At 38.9% G+C, this 12,188-nt stretch overlaps 1 protein-coding gene across 1 annotated transcript; it reads right to left on the bottom strand.

Annotated features, from left to right (window-relative positions):
• Positions 1-111: 111 nt before the first annotated feature.
• On the bottom strand, positions 112-11,748 carry LOC309700853 (protein NLRC3-like). The gene is made up of 11 exons (XM_082524714.1): positions 11,696-11,748; positions 10,727-10,864; positions 10,546-10,644; positions 7,734-7,815; positions 7,348-7,567; positions 5,246-7,076; positions 4,127-4,300; positions 3,733-3,906; positions 2,226-2,381; positions 1,776-1,822; positions 112-1,613 (listed from the first exon to the last, which is right to left on the bottom strand). Exons 2-11 carry the CDS (start codon positions 10,813-10,815, stop codon positions 1,072-1,074), a joined length of 3,414 nt encoding a protein of 1,137 aa, XP_082380840.1. The 5' UTR covers positions 10,816-10,864; positions 11,696-11,748; the 3' UTR covers positions 112-1,071.
• Positions 11,749-12,188: the final 440 nt, after the last annotated feature.

Genomic DNA, 12,188 nt, shown 5'->3' with positions numbered 1-12,188 from the left:
TGTTGATGAGCCATCAGTACAATTATAACACAATATTAATATAAAATAATTTGATAATTTAAACACCCATGAAAGAATGAGTAAAGCAACATCATGTAGTTTGTTCATTTATTCATTTGTTTAGTTTTAATAACACAAAGAAAGCTCCCTGACAAAATGGGAACATGTAAACAAAGTTCCTTCAGAGATGGTGGAAATGATCATGTAATGTTGTCTTCACAAGTAAGCGAACAAGAAGAGATTAAAAACATCTAATCAGTGAAAGAAAATCCATAAATCAGTAAATAAAAAAACGAAAACATGTAAAACATGAACAGCTCGAAGTGTTATGCAAACACAGACCGAAAGAGTTCGACTTACAGGTTTGTATGTGATATTTACTCAAAATAAGTCTAAGGTTAACGGTGCATGAATATATTTAGCATTAGGGTTCTCCTTCAAAATTAAATGAGATATTAGTTTTGTTGGAGCTTCATAAAACAAAAAAGTTTCACTGTAATGAAACATTTAAGACTTGGTTTTTTATTTGGACACTGAACAGGCTCATGATAACACAAAACTAAAGTCCAGAGAAACAAAATAATGTGAAAATGTTTTTTAACAGTTTGTTAATTCATCATTTAAGGCACTGCAGCTCAGTGATTCCTCCTTGATATCACAGTTGGTCACCTCTGTTTCAGAGAAATACAACATACTGATATTTACTGTGAAGCTTTGAGTGGAAAAAGACAGAACAACAACATGTAGGTCCTGGAATAATCGTAGCTTCCATCTTTAAAGGACTGAAGGGGAAGATGTTTACAAGGAAAGGAAAGAGCAGTTTATTAATCTTTTATCGGTGGAGTACCCTCCAGGTCATTGTGAAAATTAAATCCTGTTGAATTGTACTGTATTTCTTTTACTTGACAGCCAGTTATTAACTATACACAGACTTTGATCTAACTGTTGTGCTACATTAAAATATATTGCACTAAATTATAATGAATGTGGAATTTTATGATATTCTGGACTTTTCTTGCTGTATTTTCTCTTGCTGGATGTTTAATTTGAATTGAATACCCCTACCTCATCCTAAACTGTACACAAATTCACTGAGGAAGTAGGAAACAAGACTGTAAATCCAGGATAAAGAGGTTCAGTGAATGTGGTGTTGAAGGTGTGGAGGTGGATCAGAGTGTCAGAGGAGACTCTGTAGAAGGACAGAGTGCCAGCAGGACAGTCCACATACACTGCTACTCTGTTAGAGACAGAGGAGGACGAGGAGGAGGAGATGGATGTTTTTTTATTATTGTGCCAGACAAAATAACAACCATCATCTGAACAGCTCAGACTCCAGGACTGATCATTCTCTCCAAACACACAGTGTTCTCTGTCTCCTCTCCTGTTGATTGCTCTGTAACTTACTGATATGTTAACTCCTCCTCTACACTCAACCTCCCAGTAACAACGACCAGTCAGACCATCTCTGCACAGTAGCTGAGGCCAATAATCAAATCTGTCAGGATGATCAGGATATGGCTGACCTTCCACCACACGTGTCACCTTCCTGTTGTCTTCAGACAGTTTGAGGTTTGTGTGCACTGTGTTTGTGTCGATTTCGAGTTGACAGGAATCTGACGGCGAGAACAAACACATCCAGCTGCAGTTATTGATCTGTCATGTGTTCATTGACACTTTGATGATGACTCCTGACATTAGAGATGTCATGTGAGAGTTTGAACATGGTTGAATGTGTGCCGCTTTGTTTTCATGAATCACATTAAAAACACACTTACACTTCCTCAGACCCGGTCTCAACCATCGGACTCCAGCAGGCTCCACCCTGAAAGGAGGAGGGGGTTCAGACCAGCACAGTCTCTTTCAGCATGCACACATGGACATTACATTGCTCTCATACACATATTGTTAAGTTTTTATTTTAAATTTTTAAAGTGCATTATTTAGTTCATTTAAATCAAACTGAGGTTCATTTTCTCCTTTGGAACAGTCAAACATTTTGACACATTTAAAGAAAATGTGTCTAAAGTCCCTTCCTGTGGTTGTCATGTAAGTATCTTCAATCAGACCGTTATGTTTTTTTTTTTTGCTTTTATTACTTTTAAAAAATATATATAACCTAGTCAAATAAGTTTAGATATTGCATAAGTAATCATAAGTAATCATTTCAACCTGACATTTTGGTATATTTTATTACTGATTAAATGAATCAAGAGGCCTCTCCCTACCTGAGAATTTCCAGTCTTAGCTGCTCTAATAGTTTTACTCCTGCCTCTTCTGGATGATTGTAAGTCAAGTCAAGCTCTCTCAGATGGGAGTGGTTGGCCTTCACAGCTGATACCAGAGAGGTACAACCATATTTTGTGATCAGGCATCCTGTCAGCCTGAAAAAACAACATGTGACAGATACTGTTAGAAAACAGCATGGCAGCTAAATACAAAGTGTATTCTTTATATGGCACTGTTAGGAGAAACAAAGTCGCTTTGATCTAAAATCTAACGCCACCAAGAGCCAGATCATTTGATGGTCACGAAAATGATCAATCTAAGGAGAACTGAATTCCAAGAAAACCCCAAAAATCTACTAAAAAAAAGCAACATGCTAGTCCATTTTGTTGAAATTTCACTGCAGTAACTCAAAATGGTACTCTGTAGTGTGCGTTTGAGAGCATGTCTGACAATATCAGGTTTTAGATATTTGTTCAGGGGGATCTCCTCCCAGATCTGGACAAGGGTGTCACTGAGCTCCTGGTCAGTTTGAGGTGTAACCTAGTGACGTCGGAGGACCAAAACATAATTTCCCAGAGGTGGTTTATTGGATTTAGACCATACACCAAGAGAACCTAGTGTAGTGTCTGACAGTGGGTCCAAGTGGGTTCATTCTGATACCCAGTGCAAGTCATGGTGTCTTGCTTGTAGAGGTCCTTGGATCCCTCAGTGAGATATCACTGACACACCACCAAAATGATCATGCTGAATGATGTTACATGCATAATGTTCTCTGTCATTTCTACAGACCCCTTTCATGTATTTTACACTTGCATAGGGAGAACTTGCCCAATCTACAAATACCAATCGGGCTTCTCATGCACACTTTGTAGGTTCCAATTTGTTAAGCTCATTTATAGCAAAGCAGCTGAAATTGATTAACAACCCCCTCTGCTACTTAACTGACCTGGATTCTGCTGTACTCGAGCAGTGAGTTGCTATGAGCCAGAGAACTGATCAGTATTAACTAGTTCATTTAGTAGGTCTGAAAGCAAATGGTACTTAGATAAAAGAGGTCAGTTTGATTTGGTGAGAAGGCAGTTTCCAGAATATTTAGGACACTTCTCAGTGTGCAAGGGACAAGCTACAAACCAGAACAGCTCTTCAGTCTCTCTTCCTATCCTCAAGAAGTACTGACTGAACTCAGGGGAATTGAATCCAGAGAACAATCCAACAGGAGTTGGTAAGAGTGGGTTCGGCTGGCTTAGAGTTGGTTCCAGTTGATTCAGAGTAGTCTAAACAGTTTAAGTACGGAGCTAATCTGTAGATAGGAGAAAAGTGTCTGCCAGAGGACTCCAGGAAACATGCCTGCCACTGAAAAACATTGGTTGATACCACTCATATTCACACTCACACAGGCAGGGTAGAGAAAAGTTAGAGCAATAAGGAAGAGAGAGAAAGAGAGGAGGGGGCTGTACCTGGAGGACAGGGTAACCATGAGAAGTTGTACATTTTAAAATCGCTGACCTGAGTGTTTCCAGTTTACAGTGTGGATTATCCAGTCCAGAAGACAATATGGTCATTCCAGAGTCCTTAAGGTCATTGTCACTCAGGTCCAGCTCTCTCAGAATAGAGTATGAAGCGCTGAGAACTGAGGACAGAATTTCACAGCTTCTCTTTGAGAGGTTACAGTTGCTCAATCTGATTGGAGAGTAATGAAAAAGAAAACAAACATAAACCGTCTTACCTGAATTCTTGAAAATACATAATCTATGGACATTATCATCCCTCTTGCATGCACATGCAAAAAACAAAATATGTGAATCTAAATATGCCATTGTAAAATCGAAATTATTATTTATGGAAGGGAAATTCAAACATTTGGCTGATAGGCACATAGATCTGACAAATATGATCTGACCTGAGTGTTTCCAGTTTACAGTATGGAATTTCCAATCCAGCCAACAGCAGCTTCAATCCTGAATCCTGCAGTTTATTGTTACCCATGTCTAGAGATCTCAGTCCACAGTCTTCTAATTTTAGAGAAGAGGATAGAGCTTCACAGCTTCTATGTGACAGATTGCAGCTACTGAGCCTGAAGAGACAACAATAATAAAATAGACCAAGTCACTGCAGTTCAATTCAGCTTTATTTATATAACAGCAAATCACAACAGCAATTGCTACTTTTATATTATAAGGCGAAGACCCTACAATAACACGGATAAAACAGAGAAAACCCCAACAATCATATGACTGTCTGATGCTTTCTCATTAAAATGCTCATTTTAATGAGAGTGGTAAGGAAAAACTTCCTCTTTTCTATGTTTTTTTTTTTAAAAGGAAAAAATCCCTTTTAACAGGAAGAAACCTCAGGGAGAACCAGCTAGAGATTGATAATAACAAATTATTAAATGCAGAGTGGTGTATAAACACATGGTACGTGAAAAGGGTTGAAAGAAGGAGAAACACTCAGTGCATCATGGGAATCCCCTGCAAGCCTAGACCTATTGCAGTGTAACTAAGGGAGGACTCAGGGTCACGTGATCCAGCCCTAATTATATCCTTTGTCAAAAAGGAAAGTCTTAAACCTAATCTTAGAAGTAGAGATAGTGAACTATTTCTACTTCCAAACTGTTAGCTGGTTCCACAGAAGAGGGGCCTGAAATCTAAAGGCTCTGCCTCCCATTTTACTTTTAAACACTTTTTACACAAGTAAGCCTGCAGTCTGAGAGCAAAGAGCTCTAATGGGGTGATATGGTACTATTAAGAGATGGGCCTTAATTATACAAGACCTTGTATGTGATTATAAAGATTTTAAATTTGATTCTGGATTCACCAGAGAGCCAATGAAGAGACTCCAATATCGGAGAAACATGCTCTCTCTTTCTAGTCCCTGTTAGTACCCCTACTGCATTTTGGATCAACTGAAGGCTTTTCAGGGAATTTATAAGCAAACCTGATAATAACAAATACAATTTTGTGTTCTGTTAAAGACAGGCATGTGTTTAAAAATAATTGATGATTTCATGATAACTTACAGAGCGTTTTTGGAGGCTTTGACCACTGGCAGCAGCTGCAGAAGAGCCTCCTCTGAATCAGAGTATTTCTTCAGGTCAAACACATCCATATCTTTTTTGGATGACAGTAAGATGAAAACCAGAGCTGACCACTGAGCAGGAGACAGTTTATCAGTGGAGATACTTCCTGAACTCAGGGACTGTTTGATTTCCTCCACTAGAGAACGATCATTCAGTTCATTAAGACAGTGGAACAGGTTGATGCTTTTCTCTGTAGATAGATTCTCATTGAGTTTTTTCTTGATATATGTTTTCTGGTTGAACTGTGAACTACTTCTAAGCCGTGTAAGCAGGGATGCTAGTAGAGTCTGATTGGTCTGTGAACTTCTTTCGGTCGTTGTCAGCAGGCCTCGTAGGAGGGTCTGATTGGTCGGCATTGAAAGACCCAAAAGGAATCGGAGGAACAAGTCCAGGTGTCCATTTGGACTCTCTAAGGCCTTATCCACAGCACTCTGGTAGAAATGTGTTTTATCAGACCTACTGGAGATTGTTTGTGCTTCTTCCAGCAAATTGACATCAGAGTTGATGAAGGTCAGACTGACATGAAGAGCAGCCAGAAACTCCTGAACACTCAGATGGACAAAGCAGAACACCTTGTCCTGGTACAGCCCTCTCTCCTCTCTAAAGATCTGTGTGAACACTCCTGAGTACACTGAGGCTACACTGATATCGATGCCACACTCTGTCAGGTCTGATTCATAGAAGATCAGGTTTCCTTTCTGCAGCTGATGAAAAGCCAGTTTTCCCAGAGACTCAACCATCTTCCTGCTCTCTGGACTCCAGTGTGGATCTGTCTCAGCTCCTTCATCATACTTGACCTTCTTCACTTTGGCCTGAACCACCAGGAAGTGGATGTACATCTCAGTCAGGGTGTTGGGTAGCTTTCTCACCTCTGTGGTTCTCAACATTTCCTCCAGTACTGTAGCAGTGATCCAGCAGAAGACTGGGATGTGGCACATGATGTGGAGGCTTCGTGATGTCTTGATGTGAGAGATGATCCTGCTTCCCTGCTTCTCATCTCTGAATCTCTTCCTGAAGTACTCCTCCTTCTGTGGGTCAGTGAACCCTCTGATCTCCGTCACCATGTCAACACACTGAGGAGGGATCTGATTGGCTGCTGCAGGTCGTGTTGTTATCCAGAGATGAGCAGAGGGAAGCAGGTTCCCTCTGATGAGATTTGTGAGCAGGACATCCACTGATGTGGACACTGCAACATCAGTCAGAATCATATTGTTGTTGAAATCCAGAGGAAGTCGACACTCATCCAGACCATCAAGAATGAACATAACCTGGAAGTCTTCAAATCTGCAGATTCCTGAGTCTTTAGTTGTGGTTATAAAGTGATGAACAAGTTCCACCAAGCTGAATTTTTTATCTTTCAACACATTCAGCTCTCTGAAAGTGAATGGAAATATAAACTGGATGTCCTGGTTCGCTTTGTCTTCAGTCCAGTCCAGAATGATTTTCTGAGTTAAAATTGTTTTCCCAATGCCAGCCACTCCCTTTGTCAGCACTATTCTGTTTGTTTGATCTCTTCCACTTGAGGCATTAAAGAATTCTCCATGTTTGATTGTTCTTTCTGGTCTGTCTGGTTTCCTGGATGCTGTTTCAATCTGTCTAACCTCATGTTCATCATTGACCTCTGCGGTCCCTCCCTCTGTGATGTAGAGCTCTGTGTAGATCTGATTTAGACGGGTTGGGTTTCCTGCTTTAGCGATCCCCTCAAATACACACTGGAACTTCTTCTTCAGCAAAGTTTTAAGATCATGTGTACAAATTGGAGCAGACATTTCTGAAAACACATAAGAAATAACTTAAGTTATTGTACAGCAAAGAGGAAGTGATGAATATACTAGCCATCAAACACCTGGGTAGTAGACAGATGTGTCATTACTGAACTTATGCACAAGCTTCATTTGTGTCTTCAGCTTCCAGAATCCAACCTGCAACCTTTCACTTACTAAGTAAATGTATAAAACACTACACTAGGGAATTATTCTCTTGAACTATTAGAAAATTTCTAATTTTTCCAGCAGATAAGATCTTTAGAGAAATACTCTTACTGCTCTGCAGTTGGTCAGCCAGCTCTTCCTGCTTCATTGTCCTCAGGAAGTGTAGTGCGATCTTTAGGAAGGGTTCTCTGCTTCTCTGCTGTTCATTCACTCCAAACACGTTCTCATCCTTTTTCTGACGCTCAAATGGTTCCATGTAGTCTGGAACCAGAACTCTTTGGATCGTCTTCAGCTCATTCTTCACAAAAGTGATAATGTTTTCCTCCAGTAGCTGGAACAGAATACTCTATGATTCACCTGATCATACTGAAATCCCGGAGCCAAAAATTGGATCAATGTTAGACACACTGTCCTTACACTAGTCTAAAAGGTGCAGCATAGAGATCACTGTGAACAAAATAGAAAATAGCAAAAGTAGTTTTTGCACATGTACTGACCATAAATATTGAGTTAAGTTTTATGTGGTGATGCTGCTGGCCAGACTGATCAGTGGAAACCTTTGAGCTCTCCTTGTTCACCCTGTGGAGAAATCATGAAGACTTGGCTCATGTTATGGCTCTCCACAAAAAAAAACAGGAATAAATTAAAACTACAAGAAGCGATGAAACTGACTGTGCCCATTAGATTGTGTATAAGAAAACCAACTACATCTTATTTTGCTGTGTATTGTCTGGATCCAAAATTTTAAATTTCATATGTGATTTTATCAGTTAATATTGATTTCCCGGTGCCTGGAAGTAACATTAAGCATTAGCTGATATTGGCTTGTAGATGTCTCTGGAAACAGAATACCATCTTATATGTTAAATTTGGGATAGACTGGACAAAGTACATTTAAAATATGACAGTTTAATCTCCCCTGGCAAATGATCAAAGTTTGACAATCCGTTGTGGACGGATTCTTTGAAAACTCAAAAGCTTTACAATTTAGCATCACCAAAGCCTTTAGATTAGGCTTGTTTATTCATTCCAATTTTGAGGAGAAGTTTGATAAATACAAGACCAGAAAATGGCAAAAATTGAACCAAAACTTGCATCTTAGATTGAAAATGACTGACTTCCTGTTATGTTTAGAATAGCTGTGAATAGATTAACTAATTAAAATTAACTAATTAATCTCACAATTTTCTGTAATTAATTGCGATTAATCACAATTACTTGATCAATAGCCTGGCTGCAATTACACTTTTTCAACTTTATATTTAAGCTTGTAACTGACATTTATGCAATATAAAGAAGTAAATGGAGAATAAACACAAAGAATGTATGCTGCAATTCAAAGAGAATTTAAACAGTTTTCTTCTGTCTTTTAGCACAGTTTCTCTCCTGTGAAATACAACTTTTTAAAAAACCTATATAGTAATAGTATACACTAATATATAATATATATTATATATTATATATATATATATATATATAATATATATAATATATATTAGTGCTCTCAAACAATCACAGTTTTTAATCAGATTTATCACAGGGTTACTGTGGATTAATTTTGATTAATCACAATTAAATCTCATTCATTTTTAATCTATATTAATTGCATTTCATTTTCCATGAGCAAAAAAAGCACCATCCCCAGCTAAGGTATGCTTCGCGTCAATGGGATATTTTAAGCTGGAAGTGCTTCGGTGAAAAGATAATTCCTTCCAGCACTATGTGCATAATACTTTATGTTGGTCGACTCTTCCGTCTGGTTATTTTTTTAATACTCAAATTTCCCATCGAGAGGGCCAGTGTGTGTTTATCATCTTCCATATTGAGTTGATTGGTTCAGCTGCCCGTCACTACCAGATCAACTGCCCATTTGCACATGTACAAAGGTAACTCTACGCGGGCAAACTGTCTGAAATGCGTTGACAGAAAAATTACAGGGATTTTAAGGCATTCTACACTCCAGATGCGTTAATAGCATTAAATTTTTTTATCGCGTTAATCGTGATGACAGCTTAATCTGCGTTAATGCGTTAATTTTGACTGCACTAGTTTAGAGTATTGATCAAAAAGGGGTTTTTTTTCTTGAGCTATTACATCAGGCTATCAAATTTCATATATGCAGATGAAACAGTTTCGTAGATGCCTCATTGAGATTCTGTAGGTGGTGCTGTAAACCCAATTTAGCATCTCCACCATTAGGACCAATTATCACAAAAGCTTCATCATGACAGAGGTTTTAAGTTATGATTTTTTAAAGCTTTCTTAACTTCTTAACAAAAACTTCCTGTTTCATTAGGGAGTCATTATGCCACCAGAGCAATGAAAAGTTTTAACTTTCATCATTAATTTATTTAGACCACTATTGGGGTGGTTGTGATCAACTTGTGACAACCTCCCCTAAATATTCCTAGCACTCTAACTATCGATCAGTATTGGCCAGTGTTGGGGAGTAACGGAATACATGCACCGCCGCTACGTATTTAAAATACAAAATATGAGTAATTGTATTCTGTTACAGTTACCGTTACTTTGTTGAAATAAATGGATTACACGGCGGTCTTTTCCTGTTTCATATATTAGGCTATGCTCTCTCTATTTTTGGTAATTCCACCCTGGTGGAAACCTAAACAAAATGCGCATTAAGAGGCTCTAATGCCTGTGTCCCTATTTCGCGGCCCATGTTACCTCTACTTGCAGCCTGCATAGTGACGTGAAGAAATACTAAAAATACTACTAATAAACGGAGCACATGCAGTGTGACCTTTGCAATGTCAGTGCTTGGGCCTTGATGACACATAAGTATCCTGTTTATCTTGCTATCATGTCAAAATGTGAGGCTGCTTTGGGGCTTGATGTCTATTTCTTCTCTAGTTCTTGTGTTGACACTTTTAGAAGATGAACCAGGTAAGAAAATACACACTTTATGTATTTAAAAAAATGTGATAAGGACAGCTCACATTAAATCTGCCCACACAGAGACTTGAGCCAAAGGTCCATGAAGTGATGTGTGGAAATGAGCACTGAGTCATATCATTGTGGTAGTAAAGGTTTAGTTGTCCTGATGATGCCATTGAGAACCACCAACAGAGTCTAGAGCTGTTTGAAGACTTCATCTCAGTTTGGTTTATTGACAAATACCTCATACATCATAAAGCTTTCACATGCTTCCCATGCCATGTTTCTGGAAAAAAAACCCTCACTCAAGACTTCATACTACATTTGATTATAGATACGTGAAAAGCTGATCTGGCATTAACCCTTTTTGAAAGTTTACTGAAAAAAATAAACATATATACAGATATAGATTACCTTTCCACAGCAGAGCATTGTCCTTTAAAATCAGCACCAATACTCTTTGACCAGTCACTCTTTAAGGACACACAGCTGGGTTCAGGTCCAGGTTGGTTCCTGTGAATAATGATGAAGAGTGATGTGAGCGCTGAGCTGTGACATGGAAAAAGTCATGGACAGTTAGAGATGGTTATCTCACCTCTGAGCTTTGGTCTGGCTCTCATGTTCCCCACACAGAGTGGTTTTAGAGGGAGGGACTCCCTCCTCTCTGTCCTCACACTGATCCATGCTGCTGAATTCACATCCACATCAGCTCACACACACTTTCTACCTTCACCTGCAGAGGAAACACTAATCATTCATGTGCACATCAACTGAAATTCTCCCTCTGCATTGTATGTTGTCCAAACACTGAGATGAACCAGAAAACCAGCAGTGTCAGCTGAATGCAGTCAGACAGCATTGTGAGGCAGAGGAAGCTGCCATCAGCTGCTCTACTTCTACTATCAGTCCACTAGATGGCGCCATGAAGCACACGCGATGCTTTCACTGACACACAGATTCACTGTGACTGGAAGTTTTATTCAATTAATGTTCAGTTAAAAACAGAAACAAACAAACACATGACCTCAGATCTCTGCCTCAGATTCTCTTCTTAATAAGAAAAATGACTTTTCACTCACTAAAACTCAACTAACAAAAGAAAAGCAACCTGTTGTTTTAGTTTGTTTTGTGAACCTTTAATTTTTGTTTCCAGAGATATTTCATCAAAAGGAAACATACACCGAACATAGCTTGATGATGCACATTAACTATAGAGGGAAATAATCCTCATAGAGGTCACAAATTTGTATCATATGATTTACAAGCCTGAACTATTCAAAAATTCATACACAGATTTTTTTTGTGATTTTAACACAACATGTCCATGCACACTGCAATTTCAACATTAGATACTGAAGGCTACATTAAGAACTGGACTCAGTACTGCTAATACACACACACACACACACACACACACACACACACACACACACACACACAGACACATTTTTAAGGTTAACCTATCTGATATCTGATAATTTTGATAATATCTGATTATTTTCACTTTCAAAAAGATTCTCAAACCTATAATGTTAGCAAGGAAAATATTACAGGCTTCCGTTACCTTAACACAGAGCTTCACATGAAGAAAATCATCTGGGACACCAAGTTCAGGAACGTGAAGTGAAACTTTTAAAAGGAAGGAAATGCTTTCTGTAAAGTTCTAAATGAGCAACATCCGAAGCCCACTCACATGCCCTCTGTACTGGAATCAGAATCTGGAGATGAGGGGGATGACCCACTGACGTACTTTACCAACTATCCAGTTATTCAGCCAGTGCGATGGATTCACTCTTAAGGCTGTCCTAGTGTAAATGCCTGTACGATGCCTATAGGACATACCGGACACACTAGGAGAGCTGACAGGGTGGTAGAAGGGCATTTACCCAGCTGCAGGATTGGTACTTGGACCTTTGTGCAAAGAGGAACAGAAGTTACACTCTGAGATCCTTCAAAATGACCTCCAGCAGGCTGTTTATGTTTCTGACCAAACTGTTAAAAACAGAGTCCATGAGGGTAAAACGAGCACGAAAAATGTTATTACATAAGTGCCAATG

Source organism: Aulonocara stuartgranti, assembly GCF_965226115.1.
Source record: "Aulonocara stuartgranti genome assembly, chromosome: 23".
NCBI classification, from domain to species: Eukaryota; Metazoa; Chordata; class Actinopteri; order Cichliformes; family Cichlidae; genus Aulonocara; species Aulonocara stuartgranti.
Note: the sequence above shows the minus strand (reverse complement) of the source record. Positions and strands in the feature narration are given on the sequence as shown.